Source organism: Lathyrus oleraceus, chromosome 6 (genome assembly GCF_024323335.1).
Source record: "Lathyrus oleraceus cultivar Zhongwan6 chromosome 6, CAAS_Psat_ZW6_1.0, whole genome shotgun sequence".
NCBI lineage: Eukaryota > Viridiplantae > Streptophyta > Magnoliopsida > Fabales > Fabaceae > Lathyrus > Lathyrus oleraceus.
The window spans coordinates 428335559-428353627 of NC_066584.1; the positions used below are offsets into that span (position 1 = coordinate 428335559).

Here is an 18069-nt window from a genome sequence, read left to right on the forward strand (position 1 = left end):
TGAGTGGTATAGGAGTGATGTACATCACTTCCTCTTTCGATTGATGCCTGGATCGCGTGTTTTGGCGCACATTTGCTCTTCTGCAAAATTTGAGCTCTCACCGGAGCTAGCGGGAGAAGACGGTGGCGCTAGCCACCGTCTGGTCTCCAGATCCAATCGTGGTCGTCCATTCTTATTTCCAGATCTAATCCTGGCCTTTGCTTCTTATGACTTTTAATAATGCCATGTGTTTCGCTGATGACTTTGGTACACCATCGAAACGCGCATGTGGAGCGTCTGATCGGCCACGTCAATTAATGAGGCTTGATCAGACGCTCCTTGTTTTTCGAATTTTCGAATTTCTGATTTAATTTATTTTATTTCCATTATTTTCAAAAATTCATATCTTCCTCATTTTAATTCCAAAAAATATGGGACCAATTGCATTCTCCTCCAAATAAATTCTAGTTTCTAAAATTGATTTTTAATATTTTTTATTTTGTCATTTGATATTTTTTGTGAATTTTCTCTTTTCTGGTTTTTTTTAATTCATTTTAAATAGTTTTGATATTCAAAAAATACAAAAATATTTTCCTAACCTATTTGAATGATGATGGATCTATGAAAAATAATCTCATCAATTTTTTAATTGATTTGAAATTTATTTGAGATTTTAGTTCAATTAGGTTATTTTTATTCATTTTTAATTGATTAAAAATAGTTTCTGACTTCAAAAAATGCTGAAATTTTTGTCAAACTTTGTTTGACCTTGTTGAACTTGGGATAAATCACTTGGGCCTTTCAAGGTTTATTTAAAGTGATTTTGAAGTTTGACCTTTCTTTTATTTTAATTCAAGTTTATTTTTAATATTAAAAATGCCAAAAAATATTTTGCTTATTATTTGACCTTCAATCTTCATCCCATTTCTGGTTTCTAATTGTTTGACTTTGACTTTTAATGTCATTTGGTCAACACATATGGATTGGTACATTTTATTTCACCTTATGCACTTTATTCTTTCCATTTCCTTCTCCATTATTCATTTCTTTCTTCTTCTTCTTCTTTTCTTTTTTTTGATCAATGAGTTGAAGGTTGATAAGTTAGCATTGATTAGGGAGACTTAATCTTCCTTGATTCAAATCTAATTCATCTTGATCAATTGATCAAGTGAATGGCTTTCCATTAAGGATAGGTTGTTTCCTAAATCATGCAAAAGACTTAAACCAATACAAGATCAATTCTCTTCTTCTTTTTGGCATGGTAAGTTGTTGGAACTTCGTTCACTAATCAAGACTTCTAACTTGTGTTGTTGCCTACATTATTATTGACCGGCCTCAGATAGTTGTGACTTCTACATAGGTCCAATTACGATTGCTTAACATAGCACTAAATTTGCCTTATGGCACACTAACTACTAACATTAACCATTAACAATTAACATTTATTTTTTGCTCTTTACTTTTATGCAATTTACTATTCTTGTACATATAATTCATTTGCTTTTCCCTTTGCTCACTTGAGCACATGTTTATGTTAATGCAATTTGCCTTTTGCTCACTTGAGCACATAATTGTGTATATATCATTGTGTTTGTGTTTTGATTGTTGTTGACTAAATGCAAAGAAATGGAAAAATGGACTTAGACTTTAGGACTCTCCCTAAGCAAATTTGGAGTTAAAGAGTAACTAGGCCTCATGCCTTTAGAATGCTATAAATGTCAAAGAGCAACTAGGCCTCATGACTTTAGAATGCTTAAAGCTTGAAGATGAACATTGAAAGGATCATATTCTAAACTCCCTCTTGTCCATTCTTTGATTGTTAATAGAACCTTTTGATGTGTGTGTTTTTGTGATAGGGATTCCAACATTGAGCCAAATTGAGGAACCATTGCCATAAGCTTCTAAGAGAGAGGGATCTTCCAAGAGTTCATTTGATTGTTGATTGCTTGAGTTTATGCTTATGTGTTTGCTTATTCCAAAGGATGGGAGATACTTGGATCATCCATATGATCTCAAGAGAGGAACTCCATTTGTGGTTTCACTTCTTATCCCTTACCTCTTGTATGCTTAGGATCTTAGCCATTCTTCTTCTTCCCTCCACTCTAACCCAAGCCAAAGCTTTTGTGCAAACATTTAATACTTGTTTTCAACATTAGAAACGTAAGCCTTATGCTTTTGATTTTCAAACTTTCTTTTCTTAATACTCATTCGGAATTGAATCTCTAAGTCAACTTTGACCATATTTTGTACATACTTTCCATTGGTAAATGTAACCCATTCAAATGCTTTTGTGGTTTCAATGGCCATTTTCTTAATCAAAACTTTTTCATAACCTTTAGCCATTAGGTTTGAGTTATCCTTGAGGTAGATATAATACTCACCTATATCCTTAGTGATGGACAACGAGTCTTCCATGCTTATTATAGGGTTAACCCCTCACTAGCATGTTGAAGCTATCCTCACATGGTGGATTTGTGGTTTTAGGTTGAGTTTTCTCCCTTGGATAACAAAAGACCTTAAGGCTTTTGGACCAATCAATTCACCAACTCATTTTGAGATTTTTACCCCGAACTACGAGGTTTTGATCCTAATCTTTTTTAAGATGGTACGTAGGCAATGGGTTTATCCTGCCAAACACAAAATGTAAATAAACTTGTATATTCTCTTCTCATCTCTTCAATCATGTTTGCACAATAAATTTCCACAAAATAACAACCTTACAACAAGTATGAAAAGGGCTCTTTAGGAGTACCTAGGATGTTTTGGGTGCCTTACACCTTCCCATTGCATAACCAACCCCCCTACCCAGATCTCTGACTCTCTTTTACTAATTTTTGATTCGATAAAACTTTTAGGTTTTTGTTCGCTTTCTAACCATTCCTTTGGATAAATAGAAGTGTGGTGGCGACTCGACTTGTATGGTTTACCTTGGATTTAGTCAATATCTCTAATGGTAACACTACGCCAAAAATGACTTTTAACAGCGCATCTTAGACATCGCTTTTAAAAGAAAGCGCTGTCTAAGGTTAAAATTAAAATAAAACACGGAAAATATTCCAAAAAAATAATGAAAGTGCTGTCTAAGGGGGGGTCTTAGACAGCGCTTTCTAAAAGCGCTGTCTAAGACCCCCCCTTAGACAGCACTTTTAGAAAGCGCTTTTAAATATAGACCTTAGTCAGCGCTTTTGATAAAGTGCTGTCTAAAGTCTTTAAATTAAAAAAAAAATTAAAACCAAAAGCGCTGTCTAAGTGGGGGTTTAGAAAGCGCTTTTGGAAAGCGCTGTCTAAGGCATACCTTAGAAAGCGCTTTCCACAAAAGCGCTGTCTAAGGTCTAATTAAAATAAAATTTCAGACTCCATTTCAATTTTCGTTCTCTGTTCTTTTGTTTTCCCTCCTGCGAACGTTGAAACCCTATCAGCGAAGGCGGCGTTTTTCAGATTGAAATCACAATACCCGGTACTAAACTATTCGTATTCGGTTTCTTGCTATTTATCCCCAATTATTGTTTTTCAATTAGAGTTAGCTAGGGTTTTCAATTCATGGTCTGGGTAAAAGATTGATTGTGGCTGTTGTTTAGTATAATGCTTTTTGAAAAAATTTATCATCATTGACGATTCGTTTTTGTTATTTTTGTTGCAGCTGGATACCCATTTGAACCCCCGAAGATGAAGTTTACAACCAAAGTCTGGTATGGATATGTTGTTTCTGTTCTCTATCTTGTTGGATTACTTAACATAGTGGTTAAGTTTTACATGAGTATGACGGTAGAGTATGTGATTGGCAGTGTTAAGTGTGCAATCCAGTGAATTGGCGGCCTGCTAAAATCTGCTGTTGCACCCTATGGGTTCTCCTTAATGATGCTGATCTATTGGGATCTTTGTGTTTCATTGATATCTACAGTGGTTTATTGTTTATTTATTTTTTTAGTTGAAATGTTTTTACTCAACCATAAAAATGCTACTTTGTTTACTATTTTCAAGATTTTGGTATGTCAACATTTCCTTTAGACATTCTTGAAAACATGAAACTAGATGGGAAGATACAAGCAAACCAAACACACTGTTCTAATTTGTTAGTGTTTAAAACTATTGCATTTGTTACTTGGCATGTTATTTTTCTGGAAATCTATAGTGTAATCCCATAATAAAATTTTGGGTTTGGTTGAAGATAAGCTCTTCTAAGACCATCCTTTATTTATGTGTGATATAGAAATTGTTTTGACATTTTATGCCAGGGTTTCAATCTGTCTTGAATTAATTATTGAGTATTGATGCCGGTGTTGTTTATAGTGTGGTATTTGGTCTCAAAATATTGATATGATGAGTTTTGTATGTCATCTTTTGTTAATCTTTCTCTTTCACCATCTCACCCTGATTACTAATCTGGCAGTTAAGCTTCTCGTGCTTGTTTCAGTTGCCTCGTCATTAGGTGTTCAGGCTCCTGAAGTAGCATATGATTATTGAATCTATGTTCTATCTTAGTATTTGTAGTATGAGCAATTTAGTTACTTATGCACTGAAAATGTGGCACTAAATGCATTAGTGTTCAATAAATATCTGTTCGGTTTATTAATTTTGCAATGCATATAACATTGAAGGCACCCAAACATCAGCAGCCAAAGTGGGGCTATTTGCCTGGACATCTTGAAAGATCAGTGGAGCCCAGCGCTGACTCTGAAGACTGCACTGCTTTCTGTGCAAGCACTTCTTTCTGCTCCTCAGCCTGATGATCCTCAAGATGCTGTTGTGGCACAGCAGGCTTGCTTCATTCTTGTGTCGTTGTATCTTTACTCTTATGATTCTTCTCATATGTTATGCGTGTGGAACTAACAAAGTTCAATATATTGAATACTTTTATGTTTGTCTAAGAGAAGTTTGTCTCATAGAGGTAGGGGAAGACTTAGAAAAACTATGCGATGAATTATTAAGAAAGATCTCAAGATTAACGATTTGGTTAGAAGCATGGTCCTGAATAGAATATATTGACAGAAGTTGATCCATGTAGTCGACCCCACTTAGTGGGATAAGACTTGGTTGTGGTTGTTGTATGCTTGTTAAGTTTCTACTAGATCAACTTCTATAGTCATATGTCATTCTATATAAACCATTGTTTATCTATGGATAATGTAGTACCTCAAAGACTATCAGACATTTGTCAATACTGCTCGCTACTGGACAGAAAGTCTTGCCAAGACATCATCTCGTGGAGTTTAAGATAAGGTAACAAACTTGATGCATTTATTTTTTGGAATTTGGAAGCATATCATTAAGTATATTTTAGTTGATATTACCCGCCGTGACCTTTTTAAAAGTGGACACATGTTATTTTTTAATCCCTTAAAGTAGTAAATTGTATTTTACTTTGGTCATTGAAACTCTGTTTATATGAATTAGTCTTTGAGTGTGCCAATTTCTTTAAAAATCTATTATTTTGTCATGTAGGTAACATGTCGCCCTTGTGTAGGTAGCGTGCCATGTGAACTACTCCTTAACTGCAGTTGATGAAAAAAGTGATTTGAAAAAATGAAAGAATGTATTTGTGAAATTTCTAGAGATGACCGATATACCGACCGGAGGTGTTCGGACTGTACATATGGAGGTAGGGATTTTCGGCTTTGATTACGACCAAATGATTGGTAATGAAGACTTCATGCAAGTTTTTAGTCATGAAGAAATCGGCGTCACCGTTGTCAATACATATATTAGGTAAATCCGGTCTACTTTGTTTTATTAATTAAACAACTTTTGTTAATGATGTTTACTTTATGTTAATCCGGTTTACTTTATGTTTCAAAAGAGGTGTTAATGATGTTTTTATATTAGGTTTTTGTATGACAAATTGATGCGCCCCAATGGTTTGGACGTGTCATTCGGATTCTTAGCACCCGCGACCGTCAACTTAGGTTTGTTCATAAATTTGTGTAATTAATGTGTACATTTGTAGTATATGTAATGACTTGTAAATGTGTACATAAATTTGTATATATTTTGATACATTTAAGGCAAAATTGGTTTGAATTGGTATATATATATATTTGTTAGCCAAAAATTGGTAGAAAAAAGGCCAAAATGGCATATATAAAATGTGATAATTGTCTGTCAAAATCTGGTTGAAAACAGGTAGAAATTCTGGTTTATAAACCTGGAAAAAATGTGGTTTAAAATAAAAGCTTCAAAAATTTTCGTATACCTTAGACAGCGCTTTTGTAAAAAGCGTTGTCTAAGGGGGGGATTAGAAAGCGCTTTAGGCAAAAGCGCTGTCTAAGGGGGGGGCTTAGACAACGCTTTTTGAAAAGCGCTGTCTAAGGTATACCTAAAAAAATTAAAATAGGAGGGTCTTAGAAAGCGCTTTTGGCCAAAGCGCTGTCTAAGGGGGTGGGGCTTAGACAGCGCTTTTCAAAAGCGCTGTCTAAGGTATACCTAAAAAATTTAAAATAAGAGGGTCTTATAAAGCGCTTTTGGACAAAGCGCTGTCTAAACCTTTAGCAGCGGAGGTTTAGACAGCGCTTTAAAGCGCTGTCTAAGGCTAAAAAAAGCGCTGTCTAAGGTCTTGTTTGTTGTAGTGTAACGAATACCCCGCTACAGAAAAGTGGCGACTCTGCTGGGGAAACACCTTTTGCCTAGTGGGTTTTGCCTACTTTTCATATTTATTGTATTGTATTGTGTTATTTTTGTGACATATTTTTGGTGCAATTTGGGATTACTGTATTGTATGTAATGATTGAATTGCTTGAATATTAATTCCTTGTATGCTTGGTGATCTTTGTGAGATGAGTTCTATACCCGAACTCGAGTGCACTTAGGATAGGAGAATGGCGTAGTCTTGTTGACTTGTGTGGAGTTATTCCTTAGAAAGTTAACTTGCATGTCCATTCACTTGGTGGAGGTCATGTTGGGATCAATAATGTCACACAAGTAGTTGTGGTTAGACATTACTCTTTCCAATATAGACCATAGAAGCCAAGGACCATAGTTTACCAAGCCCATCTTGGCCTATTCTTAGGATGTAGTGCGAAAGTCGTTCAAGTGTAAGATTTGATACGATTGTTATGCAATACTACACTCATAAGAGTCTTTCTTGAGAATATTTTTGGAATACGAGTAGTCGTTTCTCCGATAATATCCGAAAGATGGGATAATGACTATGGGAACCTCTTGTAGACCACATTTGGCAGGTTTAAACCCTAGCACACTCCCTTTGGGGTGGTTCTTAACTGAGACTCCATGCTCGTGACTTGCAACAAACCCTTGATTCATGGTTGATCCGTTCATGTATCCTTAATATCAATGGAACTTGGGTGTTGATAAGGTGTAAACCATAATCCACCAAAATGGATGATTGATATTAAGGATAACATGATCCATCCCATGACCTTTGTTTGGTGTGCTTTGTTTGATCCTTGAGTGTCATTGTTGTGTCCATGCATTCATGCATCCATTCACATCCATATCATCAATAATGAAGAAAATTTTCAAGGAACTTAAGAGGTCTATTGGCAAATTTTCAGACATGGAAAGACAAAGAAGGAATACAAAGAAGTACAGTTTTAGACAACCAGATTTGAAAGAGCTAAGGAATTTGACATCCTATGTACTAGATCCCTTGGGTTTCAAGGCTCGTTTTGGGAAGCTGCTTCCTCTTCTGACTACTCAGGTGGATGAAGGATTGATGAGTGTATTGGTGCAGTTTTATGATCCATTGTACCGTTGCTTCACATTTCTGGATTTTCAGCTTTTGCCCACGATTGAGGAGTATGCTTATCTTGTGGGTATACCAATTCTAGACCAGTTGTCGTTCAGTGGCTTGGAGAGTATTCCTACTTCTCAAGAGATAGTAGACATGTTGCATATAGATGAATCTCTGGTTGGTGCTCATATGACTACCAAAGGTGGAATTCAAGGTCTCCCTTCCGAGTTCCTCATTACTCAAGCTATTATGTATGGGAAGGCCATGAGTGAGGACGCCTTTGAGGCCATATTTGTACTTCTCATCTATGGGTTAGTGTTATTCCCCAACATCGACAAGTTTGTGGATGTGAACGTTATTAGGATTTTCTCTACTCTTAATCTCGTTCCGACTCTGTTGGGTGATGCTTATTTCTCTTTGCATATGAGGAATGCAAAGGGTGAAGGTGCCATTTTGTGTTGTTTGCCTCTGTTGTATAAGTGGTTTATTTCTCACTTACCACAGACGGTCGCTTTCAAGGAGATCAAAGGATGTCTACGGTGGTCCACGAGACTTATGTCTCTCACTAATGATAATATCTCTTGGTACAATCGTGTGTATGATGGCATGCAGGTTATCGACTCTTGTGGTGAATTCTCTAATGTACCTCTTCTTGGTACATGTGGTGGGATTAACTACAACCCTGTTTTGGCACGTCGTCAACTTGGGTTCCCCCTAAAGGATAAACCCAATAATATTCTGTTAGAGGGTATGTTCTTTCAGGAGGGTAAAGATCCCCAAGTCTTGAAAGCTAGGATGGTCTGCGCTTGGCGCAAGATTCATAGGAAAGGAAGGAATGAGTTGGGTCCTAAGAATTGTGTCGCTTTGGAGCCTTACACTGCTTGGGTTAGGAAGAAAGCGTCTGAGTATCTCATGCTGTACGAATATCCAAGACCTACACCTTTGGTTATGGTTGGGCCTTCAACTCTCCCTGACCAAGGAGTAGAGGAGTTGAGAGACGAAGACTGTTCACGTGCCTGGATCCGCGACCGAGAAGAGTTGCTTCAGCAGATTAAGGAAAAGGATGCTTTGATTGAGTTTCTTAAGCATCAGGTTATCGATGATCCTAATGATGCATGGACTTCTCTACTTCCTCAGTCTTCCAAGTTCTGGAAGAGGAAGTACGATCGACTCGCCAAAGAGAAGGCGGATATAGAGGCAGCCTATGAGGAAGAGGTGAAGAGGCTTCGTGCATCTTATCTTCCTGTGTCCCGAGCTTTGGATGATTGTTTCTAGGGATCCATAGGATCATTATTTTCCTTTTCTCTTGTATGTGGTTACCAATGCTGTACTTCTTTGATGTAAAACTATTTTCCAGATATTAGTGACAAGATACTTTCATATATGATAAATGTTTAATACTTCCAAATATTTGCAAATATAACTCTAAAATTCCTCTGAAATAAAAACAAATCATATGCACAAGCATTGCATGCATCATGTGCATAAGCAGGTTTTGTTCCCAGCTTCTTGTCCTTTGGCCTAACTCTGTGTTCTTCATTTATTTCAAAGACAAGTTGACTCACCGGTACTACACCAGAGCCAATTCTTCAAGACTGATGGATCATCTAGAACAAGAAAACCGCGAGCTGAAGGAAGAAGTAGCCAGGTTGACTGCCTTAATGGAGTCATTCTTGGCCGCTCAAAGACAATCTTCTCCAACGCCATCAACTCCTCCCCAGAGGATGGTCATTTCTGAGATTGTAACTTCTACTGTGCCTGCTGCAACGGCTCATTTTGCGCCATCTATGCCAGTTGGATTCCCGTGGGGAATGCCCCCTAATTTCATGCCAAAGGGTTTTGCCCCTACTCTTGCTTCTCTGCCGGCATCTAGCCCGGTCTTTTCAGTGCCACCTCCTATTGTGCACACGCTACCAAGGGTCGAAGATACCATTTATCATTCTGAGCCATCTGAGGGCCCATACATTTATGAGAAGATGGATGATATGAAAGACCAATTCCTCGAGCTCCGCAAGGAACTGAAGACTTTGAGGGGGAAGGACCTTTTTGGTAAGAGTGCTGTTGAGTTGTGCCTTGTGCCTAACGTGAAGATCCCTATTAAATTCAAAGTGCCTGACTTTGAGAAGTATAAAGGAAACACATGCCCTCTCAGCCATCTTGTGATGTATGCTCGCAAGATGTCAACGCAAACTGACAACGATCAACTGGTGATCCACTATTTCCAGGACAGTCTGTCCGGTGCCGCCCTCCGTTGGTACATGGATCTAGAAAGTTCGAACATCCGATCTTTCAATGATCTTGGCGAGGCCTTCGTCAAGCAGTATAAATACAATGTGGATATGGCTCCAGACAGAGATCAATTGAGGGCGATGTCGCAGAAAGATAAAGAGACCCTCAAAGAGTACATCCAGAGGTGGCGCGAATTGGCAGCTCAGATAGTGCCTCCCCGTGAGGAGAAAGAGATGACCAAGATTTTCTTGAAGACTTTGAGCTCATTTTACTACGAGAGAATGATAGCCAGTGCTCCGAAAGACTTCACCGAGATGGTGAATATGGGGATGAGACTGGAAGAGGGGGTCCGTGAAGGACGCTTAACTCGAGACGAATGCTCTTCAGCAAAGAGATATGGAAGCTTTGTAAAGAAGAAGGAGGGAGAGGCACATGCTGTGTCTTCCCATATCAAGAGAAGACCCTCTGTGAAGAGGAAAATGGCTCGCCCAGTCAACAATCAACATCAGGTGGCTCATATAGCACCTGTTTTCAGGGAAGCTCAACATTATCAACAACCGCAAACTCAGCAATATCAACAACAACAGCGTCCACAACAGCAGGCCTATCAGCCTCGAAATAACAACAACAATACCAGCACCAGCTATGAGAGAAAGAGGGTCACCTTCGATCCCATTCCGATGACTTATGCTGAACTATATCCATCTTTGATCGATAGAAAGTTGATCACTCTGCGAGACCCTCCCGCTGTACCTGATAACCCCCAGTGGTGGTACAAGCCTGAGCTCCATTGTGTATATCATTCCGGTGCTTCCGGGCACGACGTGGAGAATTGTTATCCCTTGAAGACCAAGGTGCAAGACCTTGTGAGAAGTGGGATTTTGTTTTTCGAGGACGTAGGTCTGAACGTGAAGAAGAACCCATTGCCCGAGCATGGGAAGTCTGTCAATATGGTCCAGGGCTGCCCTGGCAAATACAAGGTTAAATACGTCCGTCATATCCGACAATCGTTGGTTGAGATGCATCGCTTGCTGTGTGACTATAGCCATTATGAGCATGACCACGATAGGTGCAGAGTCTGTTCTGTCAACTAGAGAGGGTGTCGCCAGGTGCGCAGAGATGTTCAAGAGATGTTGGACGAAGGAGTCATTGAGATCCTTTAGAATAGAAATGTTGATGAAGATGAGCCCGAAGTCAATGTGATCTCTCCGGTATTCCAGATACCAGAGCCTGTTGTCATCAAGTATGATGGTAGCAAGTAGAAGGTTTCTCCTGCTCTGACTATCAAGCCAGCCGGACCTGTACCGTACTCTTCTGAGAAAGCGGTTCCTTACCGCTACAATGCCGTAGCAGTGGAAAGTGGGAAAGAGGTGCCCTTGCCCTCTTCATCTGTCGTTAACATTGCTGATGTTAGTGGTCTGACCCGTAGCGGTCGCGTATTTTCAGCTCCGTTGAAGCCTTAAGCTGATGCTCAAGGAAGTGTTGATGCTGATTATGTTGAACGCCCGATTGGAAATGCTGTGAGCACTCCGAATCCGGCACTTGTTGCTAAGCCCGCCTCCATGTTGAAAACTCCTGATTCTGTTGGCCCGAGTGGCAATACGAAAGAAGATTGTGATGAGATGCTGAGGCTCATCAAAAGAAGCGAGTACAATGTTGTAGACCAGCATCTATAAATGCCATCCAAAATATCTGTGTTATCGCTACTGTTGAATTCAGAACCACACCGAGAAGCTCTGCAGAAGGTGTTGGATGTGGCGTACATAGATCACGATGTCACGCTAGAACAGTTTGATAGCATTGTTGCAAATATTATCTCTTGTAACAATTTGAGTTTTTGTGACTCTGATCTCCCCGAGGAGGGAAGAGACCACAACTTGGCATTACATATATCTATGAGTTGCAAAGACGACGCCATGTCCAATGTGTTGGTAGACACTCGGTCATCATTGAATGTATTGCCAAAGACCAATCTATCGAAGTTATCATATCAAGGGCCTCCCATGAGGCAGAGTGGAGTAGTTGTGCAGGCTTTCGATGGGTCTCGCAAAACTGTGATTGGCGAGGTTGATCTCCCGGTCAAAATCGGACCAAGTGATTTCCAGATTACTCTCCAGGTTATGGACATTCACCCATCATATAGCTGTCTTTTGGGCAGACCATGGATTCACGAGGCTGGCACCGTGACATCCACCCTACACCAGAAATTGAAATTTGTAAAGAATAAGAAGCTGGTGGTGGTAGGGGGAGAAAAGGCTCTCTTGGTTAGCCATTTGTCTTCCTTCTCTTATATAGATGCTAAGGATGAAGTTGGAACATCGTTCCAAGCTTTCTCTATTGCTGAGCCTATTAAGAAGGGAACTTCTTCATTTGCTTCCTACAAAGATACAAAGTTGGCCATTGAGCATGGCACAACTGCTGGTTTGGGGAAAATGATTGAGTTAAAAGACAACAAGTCCCGGGATGGCATAGGTTATTCTTATGGGGTTTCCAATACGCAAGGACTGTTCAAGAGTGGAGGTTTCATCCACACCAGTCAAGATGAGGAGGCTGCTGCCATCTTGGAAGAGGACGAAGAGGATTCTGGCAACTTCGTCATCCCTGGGGGAATCTGCAATAATTGGGTCGCTGTGGATATTCCAACAGTTATCCACAAGTCAAAGTAATGTTCATTGTGTTTAAAAACCCTTCTCCCATGCCAAAGGGAGGAGTGATGACATTGTTGCCGCCTAAATACAATGATATTTTCATTCAATAGATTCATGTTAAATGTTTATTTTTCCAATTATTTTCCCTTTTTCGCTTTTGCATGAAATTGGTGATCACATAAAACCTAAAAAAAAGAATAAAATCAATCTTTCCATCTGCATAATAATTTTCCTTGTTTGAGTTCTAAAGTTTCTTTTATATCCAAAATCATTATGCAGGTTAATCAAACCCATTGAACATAATGATCCAACACCATCTCCCAACTTTGAATTCCCTGTATTTGAGGCGGAAGAAGATGATGATGAAGAGATTCCTGACGAGATTACCCGTCTACTTGAGCATGAAGAGAAAATCATTCAGCCGCATCTTGAGAATCTGGAAATAGTCAACTTGGGGTCTGAGGATTGTGTGCGAGAAGTGAAGATTGGGGCACTCCTGGAAGAGTCTGTTAAGAAGGGGTTGATTGAGTTGCTACGAGAATATGTTGACGTCTTTGCCTAGTCATATGAAGACATGCCCGGTCTAGATACTGATATCGTGCAACATTTCTTGCCTTTGAAGCCTGAGTGTGTGCCTGTGAAGCAGAAGCTCAAAAGAACTCATCCTGATATGGCAGTAAAGATCAAAGAGGAAGTTCAGAAGCAAATTGATGCGGGGTTTCTGGTGACTTCTACGTATCCTGAGTGGGTGGCCAATATTGTGCCCGTGCCTAAGAAAGATGGAAAAGTCCGAATGTGCGTGGACTATAGAGACTTGAATAAGGCTAGTCCGAAAGACGATTTCCCTCTACCACACATAGACATGTTGGTAGATAATACAGCTAAATTCAATATCTTCTCATTTATGGATGGATTTTCCGGATATAATCAGATTAAAATGGCACCCGAGGATATGGAGAAGACAACATTCATCACACCTTGGGGAACATTCTGTTATCGAGTGATGCCCTTCGGTTTGAAGAACGCCGGAGCCACGTACCAACGAGCTATGACCACCCTGTTTCATGATATGATGCATAAGGAGATAGAGGTATATGTTGACGACATGATCGCTAAGTCAAGAACAGAAATTGAACATGTAGAGCACCTGTTGAAGCTTTTTCAGCGTTTGAGGAAGTAAAAGCTTCGTCTGAATCCCAACAAGTGTACATTTGGAGTCCGTTCCGGCAAGTTATTGGGCTTTATTGTCAGTGAAAGAGGTATTGAAGTTGATCCTGCAAAGGTAAAAGCAATACAAGAGATGCCTGCGCCCAAAACTAAGAAGCAAGTCCGAGGTTTTCTTGGCCACTTGAATTACATTTCCAGATTCATATCCCACATGACTGCCACATGTGCACCGATATTCAAGCTCCTCCAGAAAGATCAGTCCCATGATTGGACCGAGGATTTCCAGAAAGATTTTGGCAGTATTAAAGAGTATCTGTCTGAGCCTCCGATCCTGTCTCCGCCCGTGGAAGGAAGACCATTGATTATGTATCTGACTGTTCTTGAAGACTCGATGGGTTGTGTTCTTGGTCAGCAAGACGAATCGGGAAAGAAAGAATGTGCTATTTACTACTTGAGCAAGAAGTTCACTGATTGTGAGTCTCGATACTCAATGCTTGAGAAAACATGTTGTGCTTTGGCTTGGGCTGCTAAGCGTTTACGCCAGTACATGTTGAATCATACGACTTGGTTGATATCCAGAATGGATCCAATCAAGTATATCTTCGAGAAGCCTGCTTTAACAGGGAGAATTACCCGTTGGCAGATGTTGTTATCTGAGTATGATATTGAGTATCGAGCTCAGAAGGCTATTAAAGGTAGTATCTTGGTTGACCACTTGGCACATCAGTCGATCGATGATTATCAGTCAGTTCAGTACGATTTCCCAGATGAGGAGATTCTGTATTTGAAAATGAAAGATTGTGATGAGCCTATGCTCGATGAAGGGCCAGAGCCTGGTTCCCATTGGAGCATGGTATTTGATGGTGCTGTAAATCATTATGGAAATGGTATTAGGGCAGTGATTATTACTCCTCAGGGCACACATTTCCCTTTCACAGCAAGGATAACTTTCAAATGCACGAATAATATGGCTGAGTATGAGGCCTGTATTATGGGATTGGAGGAGTGCATCGATCTAAGGATCAAGCATCTTGATGTATATGGTGATTCGGCCCTCGTTGTTAATCAGATTAAGGGTGAATGAGAAACGAATCAGCCTGGCCTCATTCCATACAGGGATTAAGCGAGGAGGATTTCAATGTTCTTTACTAAGATCGACTTCCATCATATCCCTCGAGACGAGAATCGGATGGCAAACGCTCTTGCTACACTTGCTTCGATGATTGTGGTTAGACTTTGGAATGAAGTTCCCAATATCACTGTAATGCGCTTGGATAGACCAGCTCATGTGTTTGCAGTAGAGGAAGTGGAAGATGATAAGCCATGGTACTATGACATCAAGTGTTTCCTTCAGAGCCAGATTTACCCGCCTAGGGCATCCGTGAAAGATAGGAAGACTTTGAGGAGATTGTCTGGCAGCTTCCACCTCAATGGTGATGTGCTTTATAAGAGAAATTTTGACATGGTTCTGCTCAGATGTGTGGATAGACACGAAGCAAACCTGTTAATGACTAAGGTCCATGAGGGTTCATTTGGTACTCATTCCAATGGACACGCCATGGCCAAAAAGATGTTAAGAGCAGGCTACTATTGGCTGACAATGGAGTCTGACTGTTGCAAATATGTGAAGAAATGCCATAAGTGTCAGATTTATGCAGATAAGATTCATATTCCTCTGACACTCCTGAATGTGATTTCATCACCATGGCCTTTATCTATGTGGGGAATTGACATGATTGGCATGATAGAACCAAAAGCGTCCAATGGACACAGATTTATTCTTGTAGCAATTGATTACTTCACTAAGTGGGTTGAAGCAGCATCATATGCTAATGTGACCAGGCAAGTGGTCGTGAAGTTTATCAAGAATCAACTTATATGCCGGTATGGTGTGCCAGATAAGATCATTACTGATAATGGATCTAACCTGAACAACAAAATGATGAAAGAGCTGTGTAGTGAGTTCAAGATTGCACACCATAATTCTTCCCCTTACAGACCCAAGATGAATGGGGTTATTGAAGCTGCTAATAAGAATATCAAGAAGATTATCCAGAAGATGGTTGTCACGTATAAAGATTGGCATGAGATGTTGCCGTTTGCTTTACATGGATATCGTACATTTGTTCGCACTTCAACAGGGGAAACCCCTTTCTCTCTCGTTTACGGCATGGAGGTTGTGCTCCCAGTAGAGGTGGAGATCCCATCAATGAGAGTCTTGATGGAAGCCAAGTTGACTGATGCTGAATGGGTTCAGAGTCGTTATGACCAGTTGAATTTGATTGAAGAAAAGAGATTGACTGCCATGTGCCATGGTCAATTATATCAACAAAGGATGAAGAAAGGTTTTGATAAGAAGGTCAAGCCTCGCGTGTTCCGAGAAGGTGACCTTGTGCTCAAGAAAGTATTGTCTTTTGCGCCCGATTCCAGGGGCAAGTGGACTCCAAACTACGAAGGTCCATATGTTGTTAAGAGAGCCTTTTCAGGCGGTGCTTTGATACTTACAACTATGGTTGGGGAGGATTTCACTCGTCTATGAATTCAGATGCAGTCAAGAAATACTTTGCCTAAAAATAAAAACAGAATAGCTCGCTAAGTTGAAAACCCGAAAGGGCGGCTTAGGCAAAAATGAGCGTCTCGGTGGATTGAAAACCCGAAAGAGCGATCCAGGCAAAAATTAGAGACATATAAAAATTGAATATATGTATCCCGCTAGATTGAGTACTTCACCCTGGGGAAATCTTGGCAAAAATAGGGATTTGGCAAGTAACTGCATCCTGACAAGACTTTGTTCTACAACCGTCATCCGTCAGAGATTTTCGCTCAGTCATCATCAATTGAAACTTCAAATATATTGGATTCAGAATTGGTGGAGAAATGGTCATTATGTTCAATGTAGCATTTTTCCAATATATATCACCAATTTCAAATTTGAAAAGATCTATGGAGTCTTGCCATTTGCAGATTACCATTCCATCAAATAAATTTGAGCCTTTATCCAATTATTTGCACTCTTATTTGTTTCTATTCAACAAATGTTTTGCATGTTTTAATTGAAAAAAATATCATTGTTTTAAATAATCAAATTTTTCATAATTTTGTTTTTAAACAAAGTGAACATTCACAAAGACATAAGGATACTCAAGAGATCTTCAGTGCTCTCCCAAAGATGGTATGATCCCCAACAGGGTAGGACATGTGTTCACATTCCTGGCATACTTGTATCCTCTTCCTCCAGAGACTTTTGTGGTTTTCCTACCAAACGGAGTGTTTGGTAAGATGTTCATCTCTCTTCCCTTCAGCAGGATAGTGACCTTTCCTCCTCAGCAGATGTGATTTCTTTGGTAATACGGTATTTGATGACCCTTTTGATGACTTCCCAGTAAAGTTGCCCCTACGTCGAAGTTGTAGCGGAGTATTCGTTACCATTAGAGATATTGACTAAATCCAAGGTAAATCATACAAGTCGAGTCGCCACCGCACTTCTATTTATCCAAAGGAATGGTTAGAAAGCGAACAAAAACCTAAAAGTTTTATCGAATCAAAAACTAGTAAAAATATCCGAGATATGAGTATGGGGGTTGGTTATGCAATGGGAAGGTATTAGGCACCCAAAGCATCCTAGGTACTCCTAGGGAGTCCTTTTCACATTTGTTGTAAAGGTTGTTGTTTTTTTTTTTTTGAAAATTTATTTGTGCAAATATGATTGAAGGGATGAGAAAAGCGTGTATGTTTATCTAATGTACTACTTACTAAAAGAAGGGTCAAAAGAAAATGACTCGCACGAATGTCGCATCCACTGCATACGTATCTCATCTGAATCTAAGAATCAGAGTCTTCGTAGCTCGGCTACCTATGGGTTAAAGAGGAGTGTGCTCGCTAAGACATCGCGTCTTATGCCTACGTATCTCATCTGGGATGAAAATCAGAGCAAAATGTAGTTCGACCACCTATGTGGTAAGGGTTGTGTTTTGGGGTGAACGACGTTACTACGCAATCTACCGGATGCTCAACCTTTGGAGACTTACTCGCCTGTAGTAGAAGGAGATAACATGTTCTTAGGAGAAGAAAAATCAATGAGTTTGGGGTGTTTAGGGATGCTCATGCAAAAAGGCAGTCCTAGATGAAGGAACCGCGCTACCTTAAATGACATGCCACGAGAGGCTATATGAAACCTAAGAAATCGGTAACATGCGGGAAAAGTAAAGGGATCGAGAGATCTACCGTACGGATAAAGATCCGAAGTAACAACAATTAGATAAATAAGAAACCCAAAGAGTCTTCCAAGCTAAACACCATCAAAGAAAGCGAGTCAGTACAGGTAATCGGAATAGACCTCCAGGTGGTACCCCATAAATA

General features: G+C 39.8%; 1 protein-coding gene across 1 annotated transcript in view; it reads left to right on the top strand.

Annotated features, from left to right (window-relative positions):
- Positions 1–13258, top strand: part of LOC127096072 (ubiquitin-conjugating enzyme E2 27) — a gene marked incomplete at its 3' end in the record, with an annotated part of 37860 nt that extends 24602 nt beyond the window's left edge. Inside the window, exons 2-6 of the mRNA XM_051034693.1 lie at positions 3399–3436; positions 3620–3668; positions 4578–4737; positions 5110–5187; positions 13226–13258. Of these exons, the coding sequence (XP_050890650.1) occupies positions 3399–3436; positions 3620–3668; positions 4578–4737; positions 5110–5187; positions 13226–13258 (358 nt within the window). The remainder of the gene's footprint in view (positions 1–3398; positions 3437–3619; positions 3669–4577; positions 4738–5109; positions 5188–13225) is intronic.
- Between the last annotated feature and the right edge of the window lie 4811 nt (positions 13259–18069).